This window comes from Peromyscus californicus, unplaced genomic scaffold (assembly GCF_007827085.1).
Source record: "Peromyscus californicus insignis strain IS unplaced genomic scaffold, ASM782708v3 Scaffold_9__1_contigs__length_137607984, whole genome shotgun sequence".
Taxonomy (NCBI): Eukaryota; Metazoa; Chordata; class Mammalia; order Rodentia; family Cricetidae; genus Peromyscus; species Peromyscus californicus.
The window spans coordinates 100,484,382-100,497,152 of record NW_026294617.1 but is presented as its reverse complement, the minus strand read 5'-3'; the positions used below and the strand labels follow the sequence as shown (position 1 = coordinate 100,497,152).

At 47.8% G+C, this 12,771-nt stretch overlaps 1 protein-coding gene across 5 annotated transcripts in view; it reads right to left on the bottom strand.

Annotated features, from left to right (window-relative positions):
• Window positions 1-12,554, bottom strand: part of Sec24d (SEC24 homolog D, COPII coat complex component) — a 98,459-nt gene extending 85,905 nt beyond the window's left edge. For 3 of the 5 annotated variants that reach the window (XM_052731086.1, XM_052731087.1, XM_052731084.1), the window contains exons 1-2: window positions 10,271-10,430; window positions 2,834-2,966 (exon numbers count right to left, since the gene is read on the bottom strand). In XM_052731086.1, the coding sequence (XP_052587046.1) occupies window positions 2,834-2,966; window positions 10,271-10,388 (251 nt within the window). In that variant the 5' untranslated portion in view covers window positions 10,389-10,430. Of the gene's footprint in view, window positions 1-2,833; window positions 2,967-10,270; window positions 10,431-12,049; window positions 12,295-12,463 lie in introns of those variants that run through there. The other 2 variants (XM_052731088.1, XM_052731085.1) reach the window with 2 other exon arrangements.
• Between the last annotated feature and the right edge of the window lie 217 nt (window positions 12,555-12,771).

The window sequence follows — 12,771 nt, the reverse complement described above, 5'->3', positions numbered from 1 at the left end:
CCTGGGCTCATGACGTCATTCCCAGGAGTGACAAGACATCAAAGAGATCCACCAGCCAGGCCAGTACTGGTGACCAAAACTTGTTCTCAAAACCACTGGTTCCATCTTTGAATTTCTCTTCTAAATCCTGAGATGCCAGGGAGGGAGTTTACAGTAATAAACTGTCCTGGGTCTTCTTCCTTTTCCTTCTGGACTAAGAAGATCACTTCCTCATGTTTCCAGTGAGGAATTAAGGCCAAGGAATGTCACCAAATACCTCAGGCTACTCAGCTACTGAGGCCAAAGCTACCTTGAAGTTCTCAGCATTTCTTTTCTATATTTATTTATTTATTCTTAGATATTTTTAAAAGTTAACATCATTTTTGACAATTCCATATATTTATACAATGTATTGTGATAATATGAATTCCCTATACATTCTCTTAGCCCTCTCCCATTCCTGCCCATGCCATTCTTATTTCCAACTAGCTTTCATGGTTTATTAAAGGGGAGTATTATGGTTTCTGAATCACTAAGTTTAATTAGGGCCAAATGGATGAACGTGGGTGGGAGGCTAGTTACCAGGGCCTGGATAACTTACCAAGGGCCACCCCACTGAACAAGATGGTATTCCCTGCATCTCCTGGTAATCACTGATGGCCCACAGCTAGGGAAGGGTAGGACTTCATGAGTGCCCCCCAAATCCACAATGCAATGTTGCGGACCTAATTTTGTGTCAGTGACGTGAAGGTTTCCACAGCTCCTGTGCACTCAGGATTCCACTGGTGATATCACGTCTGGAAGACAGCTGCACAGCACTCCTCCCCACCCTCTGGCTCTTACAGTGTTTTCAGCCCCTCTCCTGCCATGTCTGCTGAACCCAGGAAGGGCTGACGGCCCATTTCGGGCTGAGCACTCAACAGTCACTTTGTCTCAGTACTCGGCTCAGTTAATAGTCTCTGCACTATCATCCGCTGTGAAAAGGAGACTTTTCTGACCGAGGCTTTCATGGGCCCTGCCTCTGACTCCCTCTTTCCCAACTCACTACAAACACAAGCACAAGATATATCGCTTGAGCTGCTTTTACAGAAGGCTTGCCGATTTACACAGCCCCAGTCTATGGCTATAAACATACATGTATATTTATATTATATGTGAATATAAATAAAAATGCATTTACATTATATTTATGTTAAAATGCTTGCAAGTGTTTTAGCTATATGTCCATCTAGCAAAACAACAATAGCAGATTCTGCTCTAGAGTGACAGCGCCAGCAGCATGTTTTTAACCAGGTTCACAATATCAGGCATGACATCCTTCTACAGACTGGGTTTCAAACCTAATCAGAAAGCTATTGGCTTCCCCCATAACAGGCATGTCACTATGCACCAGTGGCTATATCCTGCCTGGCAGATTGGTAGTACAGTATAGAGGATCCACAATTATACAAAGCTCCTTGGATTTCTGAGGCAAAGTTTTACTCTGTAGTCTAGCCTGGTCTGGAGCTATATAACCCAAGCTAGACTTGAACTCATAACAGTCCTTCTGCCTCAATCTTCCAGAGTGCTAGATACAGGTATATGCCACTGCATGCAATGGTTCTCAGCATTGTGCACCCTCATTGCCCATGCATCATGCTTTGGAGACTAAAGGCCAGGTCACAACAAGGCCTTTGAAATCCTTGCTTGGTGCTCAAAGCACAGGCGTGCTCACAAATTAAACTCCTTTTTTGTCCCCTGTGTGACGCTTCTCTGTGATGCCATAGCTACATCTTAGTGCTAGTTACCACAACAAACAAAATCCAGGAGTGTCAGGCTCAAAAGCACCGCGAGAGCTTTTGCTGCTGCTCTCCACTGCTTTTGCTGTCAGAATCTCCACTTTCTTATTACCAGGCATGACATCCTTCCTCAAAGACACAGACTCTCACTGTAGACTCACTCCTGTGCCCCACCCCCACTCCACCTGACAACCTGGGAAAGGAATAGGGAAAAGCGGCCTCTGGGCCAGCCTTGGAGCAGCTCCAAGGTAAAAGCTACCAGGTGCTGGGCTCCTGTAGGTGGGAACAACTCTGGGACAAGTACCGCGGGGATTTCCAAGCCCTGAGGGGTGTTGCTGGCTCCACCCAGGTGACAGTCCCTTATGGATCACAGGCTCTCAATGTCTCTGGCAGATCCTGGCTTTGCTAGGCCTGCCTCTGACTTCCTCTTCCTCCATTTACTACAAATAAACACAGGCTGTAGTGTTTGAATGGCTTTCGCAGCAGCCCTGCCAATGAAGCTTCCCTGGCTGGCCTACGTACGCCTTCCCTATTGAACCCACAGACTGCACCACTGACCTCAGTCTGATTTCCTCTTAAAACTTTTGGTAAGCACTTACTGGTAATGAGTGCAGGGATGTGGACAGCTCCGGAGAAGAGAATGATCTAAGAGAATTTCTAAGTTTTAATGTTTTGTTTTATCCTGAGTCGGAGGTCTCACTATGTAGCCCTGGCTAGCCTGGAACTTGTTATGTAGATCAGGCTGGCTTCACGCTCACAGAGATCGGCCCACTTCTGCTTCCCAAATGCTGGGATTAAAGGTAGGTGCCACCATGCCCAGCGTGGTCTAGTATTTTGTATGACATATAGACTCTGGGTGTCTGAAGGAACTGGGGATAAACACAAAACTCTAAAAATCAGCTGAATATAACCACAAACTAAAATACATAGCACTGACACAAGCAATTTTTATGTGTCCTTAAATATGGAACTTACAAAGCCATTAAACTTTCAACCAAGAAACACACAAGTTTAGAAGGTCCTTGAGGAGAGTACCTTCGGGCCTTCAAATGAGGGATGAAATGTACTTAGCTCACCTTTGGGGAGGATGGCCTGGGGCATGGGCTCCATTTGGGCCAAACTGTGGGGGTCCAGGAGGTAAAGAGCCTGGGGGCAATAGCCCTGAAGGAGCAGCAGCGGCTCCCAAAGGCCCGGATGGCTTCATCATGCCTGCAACAGAAGGGAACAGTTATGGGCATGTTAAAATGCAAAAGGAGATAATAATGCAAAGGAGGAAAATGAACGGAACGTGAGTAAAGGAGGGATGCCAATGGGTAGACACAAGGCCCTTCCAACCTCCCTCAGCCTCTCTCTCCAGAGAGGCTATTGTTATTTGGTAATAATAATATTAAAAGAACAAAAAAGAATTTTTTTTTTTATTTTTTATTTTTTTACCAAATGGAAAGCTGAATAGAAGGAATCAGCTCTGCACAAGGTTGCAGGTGACCTAACAGAACTCAGTATCTCACAAACACTGAATCACACAAGGAAAAGCAAAAATATAAGATGGTGATAAAGTAAGTCAGTCAACAAATCAGAAAGCAGCCTGGTAGAGCATCCTAAACGCATACAAGACAAAACCCCTGCCAGTGCCTTTGGAGAGCTGGCTGTCACCCCAGCATATCCTGAAACAGGCGAGCGAGTGTTTAAGCCATCCCACTCAGAGAATGTGGGGATCCCACACAATGATGGGTGCTCCTCGCAGTGACCGCTTTCCTGCAGCGGCTCCTCAGAGAATGTCTTAATTAGGGTTTCTGTTGCGGTGATGAAACACCGTGACCAAAAGCAAACTGGGAAGGAAAGAGGTTGTTTGGCTTATGCTTCCATATCATTGTAGGAAGTCAGGACAGGAACTCAAACAGATCAGGAACCTGGAGGCAGGAGCTGATGCAGAGGCCACGGAAGAGAGCAGCTTACTGGCCTGCTTCCCATGGTTTGCTCAGTCTGCTTTCTTATAGAACCCAGGACCACCAGCCCAGGGATGGCACCACCCACACAAGCTGGGCCCTCGCCCTTCAATCACTAATTAAGAAAATGCCCTGGAGGCTTGTCTACAGCCGGATCTTAGGGAGGCATTTTCTCAGTTGAGGTTCCCTCCATTCAGATAGCTCTAGCTTGTGTCAAGTTGACATAAAACTAGCCAGCACAGATGGAGAGCTTTAAGGTTTCTCTTTGGAACCCTTTTCAGGCATTTTTCTCTTTTCTGCAAAAGCAGCGGTGAGTGCCCAAGCCTGGTGATGGAGAACCCCAAGCCAGGTGATGGAGAACCCCAAGCCAGGTGATGGAGAACCCCAAGCCTGGTGATGGAGAACCCCAAGCCGTGTCTGCATTAACCGGCAGTTGCTCAGAACTGGATGAGGAGCTTCCTCCAAGGACCCTTGCATCTTTGTAAAAAAACGAAATCTACTCTAGACAGCCTGGCCCCTTGACCTTTAGCCCCACCCCCCTCTGTGCGCCCCTGTGACCTCCAAGCTGCCTGTGTGCTCTCCTCCATTACACCTGGAGGTGGCATCCATACTGATTTCTTCCCGTTCCCTCCCCACACACATAAGCTTACCCCACCCCCACCCCGCCCCCAGTCAGAAGGGAAATGATGGCATGGATGGCAGTCACCCAGGAAGACCTCGTCAGACTGTCGTGGTGCCTTCATGAAAGCACTTTCCTGTCCTTGGATAATCCAGCCCACGTGACTTGGGGAGCAACGGTCTTTGGGAGTGATTACAGACTGAAATGCCTATCAAGTCTCATCAAGCATGATTCTTTGAACTGAAGACTGTCCGTGTTGAGGATGGAGCCCAGGACCCCACACACGAGGCAAGCCCCAGTTCATAGCCCAGCCCTTTTTTATATTATATCTTTTTAAAATGAAGTCTTATTAAAGTACCTAGGCTGCCTTTGAACTTGCTCTTCGTCCGGGAAGACTCTAAACTTCAGTCCTCTCTCTCACCTTAGCCTCCTGAGCACATGGGATCACAGGCCCGCACCACAGCCTGAGTGAGGAACGTTGTCTATTAACTTCATACTCAGAGTCCTACTTGCAACTTTCCATATAGGACAAATAATAAATATTCTTATTTAATTATAAATTATTTGAACTGATAAAAATATATATTAGTGTGATACCATGTGATAAAGTCATAGATATCATAGTCTGTGATATTTTCACAAGGTTAGATACATATATCAGAAACATCATTTTATAATGAAGCAACTGAACACTCTTTCTATAGCTATTTGAGAAACACAGTGCATACATGGTACCTCTCTGTACCTACTATATAATACCATGTGAGAGTTCACTGCTTCTAACTTAGCTCCCACTAATCAAATTTCCTCCTCCTCCTCCTCCTCCCACTATCCCAGCTTCGAAGAACCACCTTCAATTTTCAACATCTATAAGATCAACTTCCTTAGCTTCCACACACGACTCAGATCATGTAGTATTTTTCCTACATGAATAAAAAAAAGTTCTTTGTAGTAGACTATTATTTTAGGGTGTGTTACTTTTGTTTATGTTGCATTGTTTAACTTTGTGAAGCTGATACTGTGCCTGTCTAACACACCTGATGGTCTAATAAAGATCAGAATAGCCAATAGCTCCAGGAGAAAGGATGGGCGAGGCTAGCAGGCAGTGAAAATATACAGGAGGAGGAAAGGGGATGAGGGGGAAGAGAGGGAGGAGCCAGGGGCCAGCCACCCAGCTACACAGCAAGTCATGGAGTAAGAGTAAGATTTACAGAAGTAAGAGAACAGGAAAAGTCCCAAGGCAAAAGGTAGATGGAGTAATTTAAGTTAAGGAAAGCTGGCTAGAAACTAAGCCAAGCTAAGGCCGGGCATTTATAATTAAGAATAAGCCTCTGTATGTGATATATTTAGGAACTGGGTGGTGACCCCCACCCCCAAAAAAGTAAAAAACAGCATTACAACAGTTCTTCAAACACTACATTTTTAGATGATGTTCAGCAATGTAGAAATCCACGAGGCTTGCAGTCACACTGACTGAGTTTGAACGCCTTCCCTACCACGGAGCTGCTATGACTGAAAAACCAAGGTACTTTGTCTTTCAGACCCACGACTTTTAAGGCTGTGTCACACTGTGATCTCCCTGCTCTCCAGGACTGCTTTGAGAAGTAGGCAAGGCAAAGAGCTATGAAAACAACACTCAAAACCATTCTCTCTTGCCTGGCCATATGCCCTGACTTCCTTTCTGTCTTACTTCTTAGGGCTTATGGTTTAATAAAACATAGATAATTAAGAACACACTATGTTCTTATTTTTAAAATGTTAGTTTGCACAAGAGTAGAAATCCACAGGAGCATCACCAGAATATTTCAGGTTAAATAATTACTGCCTAAACAGGAGTCAGACACCCTTACCAGTCAAATAAGCAGGTGTCTTAGTTTCTGTTGCTCTGCTAAACACCACGACTAACAGCAACTTGGGGAAGAAAGGGTTTAATGCATCTTACAACTCTCAGCTCACACCTCATCACTGAGGGAAGTCAGGGCTGGCATACAAGGCAAGAAGCTGGAAGCAGGAACCGAAATGTTTTTGAGGCCATGGAGGAGTGTTGTTCACTGGTTTATTTCCCATGGCTCGATCACCCTGCTTTCTTATACAGCTTAGGACCACCTGCCCAGGGGTAGCAATACCCACAGTGGGCTGGGTCCACCCTCCTCATCAATCATTAAAAAAAAAAAAATTCCCTACAGACCAGTCTGGTGGAGGCATTTCCCCGGTTGTGGTTTCTCTTCCCAGACAACTCTAGCTCGTGTCAAGACAACAAAATAACAACAACAACAACAACCAGGCTAGCAGGTTAGTGGCCAGTTTCACCAGCTTCCCTGTGTCAGGAGACTTGCAGCAGCAGGCCTGAGGCACACACAGAGAACTGTTAGAAATCTGTCCCAGTAAGACATGCTCTCGCTCTTACTTTTGGAGGTCAACCCTGATTCACATTCCTTCAACATGCATTTAGCACGCCTCCAGTTCACTAAGGGCACTTAGGGAGGACATAACCATGCAAGAAATAGTGACCCTGTCATGTGACAAGAGTTACAATATGCAGAGGGACTCCTACCCTTCCTGGAAAAATCAGTGAGGAGAGACAGCTTGAGGCACACCTTCAGGACAGTGCCTTCTTAGAACAGTAGACAGGACATGGGACTCTAGCCAGAAGCGGAGCCTGACCAGTGGTCTGAGAAAGCATGGCCTAATCAGGGACTGGCAGAGGGCTGGGTGGACACAGTGCAGGGGGTAAGGTGACAAGAACAGAAATCGCCATCCAGATTGGCTGGAGTCAGACTGCGAAGTCTGGTGTGTCATTTGGACTCCGTCCCCAGGGCAAAGGGAAGTCAGTCTCATGGTGACTGGCAGAGGCAGACAGAGTCTTTGATGGGCCACAGAGTTGGCGTTTTCAAAAGTGACCAGACCCAAAGAGGATTGAGTTCTTCAGAGCAGGAGGGGAACTTTACGAGGAAAGGAATACCACAGCAGGAGAGAGAACTACTTATGCCAGAAGAGCCGTCTTTAACATGGCGGCAGGTATTATGGGCTGGTTTACTCAGCGGGAGCATCGGTCCTCTCCAGGCTTGTCTTCACCTATGATCCTGAGCTAGAAACACAGACTCTCTATTTCCTAGGATCCTCTACAGTTTGTTTCTTTGTTTCTTTCTTTTTCTATGCAAAGCGACACACCTTTGAGAATCTTGGGCCAGCTCTGTGGCACAGGTTGCCCTTCGGCCCGAGAAGGAAGTGATTTTTGGTAGAATGGTCCTGTGTGGTCCTGAGCATCTTTGTAGACTGGATAAGAAGATCCTAAGTCCTGGGCTTGGCCTTTCCCTGTCTCCTGACATCCATTAACAAACCCCTTTCCACTACAAGGGATTCTGTTATCAGCAAAGGGACTCCGATCAAAACAACATCATGGACAAGCAGACCTTAAATTGGACCCCATTTCTAACAAAGGAAAACAAAAATCAAAGCACATTTGTGGGGGAAAAAAATCTTTATCTAAAGCACACAAACATAAGCTCCCTGCTACATTTGTGAATCCTAATGGCCAGTGCTCCCAAAGCTCTGAGCTGAGCTGGGGGTTACCTATATAAACTCGTGGTGCAGTAGCAGCCTTGACACTACCCCAGGCCCGACCCCAGAACAGTGACAAGTCTGCCCTCTGTTTCCAGCCACAGATGATTTTGCCACTCAGAAGACACTCAGAAGAAATGCCAGGACATTTTGATGTGCTAAAACTCCTTGAGGAGGAGGGGGATCCACTGGCGTCTAGTGGACATAGACCATAGACCATGGGTGCTGCTAAAATGCACAGGGCATCCCCTTCTCTCTCTCTCTCTCTCTCTCTCTCTCTCTCTCTCTCTCTCTCTCTCTCTCTCTCTCTCACACACACACACACACACACACACACACACACACACACACGAAAGAGAGAGACAGAGAGAGAGAATGTGAATGAGTTCGTTCATGTCAGATGTCAAGAATGCTAAGATTTGGAAACCCTGCCCCCAACACAGTACACTGACCCCTACTTTCTCCTCCACACCTTCTAATAACCAGTGTAGCTCTTTCTCACTGTGCACTGGAGTGTGACCCTTTCCAGTTTAAATCACTGCAGTGGTACCTTCGATATGGCCCCACTACTTTGCACTTTAAGCATGCCCCGCACCTCCCCACCCCTCCCCCTGCTCTCACATGCTGAGTGTCTAGTTTATACCACCTTCCTACCTAAAAGTCTCACTCACAGCTGCCTCTCAGGTCATTCCTCTAAGATGATGCTTTGTCCCTGACCCCGTCTCAGAGCCTGGCACTTGGCTCCTGTGGCTGCTGTGTGCTTCCGGGCCACCCCCCTCTTCCTCTCTGAGGCCCTCCCCAGGAACTGCAGGTGTCAAGCTGCTTACTGTGTGTGCTGCCCTCCAGATAAAGCAGTAACATAGGGACTGAGATGGTTGTATTTGTCGTGTTGTGACAAACACTTTGCTCACTCAATAAATCAGTTAGATTTGTTACCACGTAACATGAAAATACAAAAACACAATCAATGGGTGCTGCAATTTGTGGAAAACACCAGGCAAGATTCAGCACTGGCTACTCTGGTGGATCAGACACTGAAAAAATAGGCCAAAACTAGGTTGTCTGTCCGAAAAGCAACAAGAAGATCACATCCAATGTGTGTGTAAAATATCTGTGAGGTGGTACTGGGAAAAGGAACCCAGAGCCTCGTGCACACCAGACAAGTAAGTGCTCTATCACTCAGCCCCTGCCGCCACCTAGTACAGCAGTGTGGAAAACGGTTTAAAGTCCGGCACAGTGTCAGGAGGATAAAGCAGGGGAAAGAGGTATAAGTAAGCTGGGGAAACATCTGCTCAGAGCTGCCTGCTAGTCTGAAGGAGCATGAGATAGACAGCTGTGAAGACACCATGGAGGACCGTCATCTTCCTGGGAGAGCCGGGTGCTAACCCGGCACCAAGTGTAACCACCACTCCGGTGACAAGTTGGTATCCGTGGAGTAACGGATGAGGGGCTAGCACAGGTGAACTGAAAAGAAGAAAACGGACGAAACAATGAAGGCCTAAGGAACTGATGTATAAAGACAGGCAATGGGAAGTCATACAAGGTTTCAAGCCAAGTGTGTTATACAAAATTCTTCCAGTCCGAGAGCAGATGGTCCGAAGAAAGGCAGCACCAGGTAGACGCCTAAGGGCTAAGGGGCTGTTTGTGACCTGGGTGAGAGACGGATGGACTGAACAAGAACTGCAACAGATGGGAGAGGAAAGAGGTAGCGAAGATGTTCATGACTGCTCAAAACAAGTCTGGGAGACAGGCAGGTGGCACACACACACAAATATGCAGGCAAAGACATGGAAGACAAAAATTTTTTAAAAATCAAAAAAGTAAACTCTTGGAAGACTGACTGGATTGGAACAGATAAAAGATAAAAGTGTCTGTTTTGATTTGGGAGTATTTGTTTCCTGGGTCTCACTCAGCCCAGACTGGCCTTGAACTTGCTATCTAGCCAAGGCTGGTCTTGAACTCCTTACCCTCCTGGCTCAGTCTTTTGAGTGCTAAGCTTACAGGCATGTGCCACCACAGCTAGGGTGCTTTGGTTTTTGTAATAATGAAAGGTTTGGGTGTTGATCCTAAATAAGTGAGGCTGGCATGTGATGTGGAATACCAGTAAAAAGTAGGCTTCCATGAAAGAGAACAAGTTGCTCTGAATAGGAGCGGGCCACGCCTAAGTACACAGGTGAAGGGTGGGAAGCCAGGCATAGGGAAGGCTTCTAGGCTGAAGATGGAGATCTAAGAGATAAGTATGTACTTCACGTGTCCTGCTGTGAGAGCCTCTGCAGAGGACGCTATCACGTCAGACCATGGCTTCCGTTAACGACTACCAACTAGGACTATCCCACGTCTGAGTCCAAGGAATGAATAACCATATACAAGTGACATTAGCAATTTACCTGGTGGAGACGTTACATGAGACGGATCCCCATAGTGTCCATAATGAGGGGGCGAAAGGCCCATTCCAGGCTGGGACTGAGAATACGGGGGTGTCGCCACATAACCTTGTTGGCTCATTATGAAACTATCATTCCAAAGGAGAGCTACTGCAGAAAAACCCTGCAAGAGTAAAAACAAGAAGTTGGCAAGAGGATTTTAGATGCTTAATGCTATGAAGAATATAAACACTATCAAGAAACATGTAGGATGGCTTGAAAACCAGTAAAAGTGTCCATTCGGGAAATATCTTCATATTTTATACAACATTACATATCATATTATCACCCCCTGGATATGGCTTAAGACATCTCCTTGGGATTCAGCAGCTTCACTCCAGTGGTCCCAGGAAAATTCTCAGGCACAAATCTGAATGGTAATTGCCAAACCACTCCCCCCCCCCCCCAAGCCTGAATTTCTTCCTATAGTCTCTCATTAGTATTCCTACAATTCTGTGTCTTGGTTTCCATGGTCACACTTTGAAAGTATACCATGCTATTCAAGTGACTGACCACCATGATTACAAGTAGTCTGCAGCCAGATGTTTCATGACTTGGATCTTTCTGGTGCCCTTCTAATTAGTCATCTTAATCCATAGTTAAGACAAGAAAACGCCATAGTCCATCGGCTATAGCCTGAGATAGAACTGATAATAGCCTCTGTGAGTCATAATTTGACAAGCCAGTGAGTGGCAGCTCCAGTCGTCATGGTCAAAGATGCTAGGTAGGTTTCTGATTTACATGATGTCACACCTCTAAGAACACAAGCACCTGTATTTAAGGAACCAAGAGAAAAGTTTCATATGTGGGCAGTCACACCCAATCACAAACACAAAGGTCCCATCTTGAGTCTATTTAGAGCTCAAACACCAATTAGCTTTACACTTTTTATGTTCCAGGTTTTGATAAAACGTATCTCCGAGGTTTTCAAAAGACGTTTGTTTGCTTGTTCATTTGTTTGTTTGTTTGTTTGTAAGACAGGGTTTCTCTGTGTAGCCCTGGCTGTCTTGGAACTAGCTCTGTAGACCAGGCTAGCCTCAAATTCATAGAGACCTGCCTGCCGTGTAACAAGACAGGGGGTCCTCTGAACCCTGGCAAAAGAACTGGGTTTTCATGTCCCGTCTGCCAATGCGTAGCTTTGTGACACAGGGCAAACTGGGCCTCAGTTTTCTGTTCTAGAAAATGAGGTGTCCAAAAGCCATAATACACGTGAAACGCGGCTTCTCTAGTTTCTTTCCAGTTTCTCCACCAGACATTTGCATACCTCTCCTGTCATTTCTTGTTGCTGCTTTTTAAGATAAAGACCAGCCCTGCCTTCTAAGACATGGGCTCTGTCTTTATTCTGGAAACGGCATGCAAACCTATAATGTGAAGGCCAAAATTCACGATTTAGCTTTGTTTTCATATTGAAACTTTAGCTTCTGAGGGGCAACCGAGAAAAAGTAGTATGAGGTCACTGTCTTCTTAACGGAGGACAGAAAGGCAGACAAAGGTCTCCAGTCCACTGTGTTCCTGACAACACTTTCCCTCCTCCCACTGCGCCTAGAGAGACGTGGCAGCCTGCTTGGCCCCATCCAGCCCAGCCGCTTTAGAAGACCGCACCGGCACACCCACGCAGCAGCTGCGGGAGGGAAGCGGGGCAGCGATGCTCCCTGCAAAGGACGGGAAGCAGCCCAGCCCTCTTCCCTGGTCCTGGGAGGAATTCGCTTCCTCACCCTACTATGCCACGTCAAACTTCCTCACCCAGAACACCAAGTTGCAGAAACCTGACTCAGCTGCAAGCGGCGGCGGCGGCGACATGGCAGAAAGCCACTTGGCACCGAGCGGCCTCGGATCCAAACCCAGAGCGCTCGCATTCCACAAACACATCCTTCCCTGTCCACTGTCACCCGGGACAAGTTCGCGGTTCCCTCTAATGATGTCCCGGAGCCGATCGCTATAGTTGCCATTTTCCCTCGGAATATTTCCAGCCCTCTCTTCCTCCTCCTCCTTCTCCTCCTCCTCCTCTGGGAACCCGGGAGCCAAGTTGATGGGGAGTCGCGGTGCAGCCGCGTGTGGACGCTCGGCACCCCAGCGGCGCCCCGAGTCCGCCGTACCTGCGACTCCCCAACGTCCCCATCCCCCTCCCTGCGTCCCGCGCCCCGGCGTCCGCGGTACCTGCTCTGCACGCTCCGCGCCCCGCGCCCCGCGCCGCCGCCGCCGCCGCCGCCGCCGCCGAGTCGCTCTGGGCTGCGAGTGCCACGTCAGGCGCCCGGCTGCGCGCGCGCTGGACCCGCTCGCTCCCGCGGCGCGCACCGGCGGGGGCGGGGCCGCGCCTCCCGCTGCGGCCTCCCGCCTCTTTCCGGGTCTTTTCCGCTAGGCTTTTCCCTCTCCAGGCCCCGCCCCGTCCAACTTGTCAAAGATCGTCGGGTGGCGTTCGGCCCCCGGGGAGCCCGCGGGAGGGACCGGGAGGTGAGGAGGGCGCG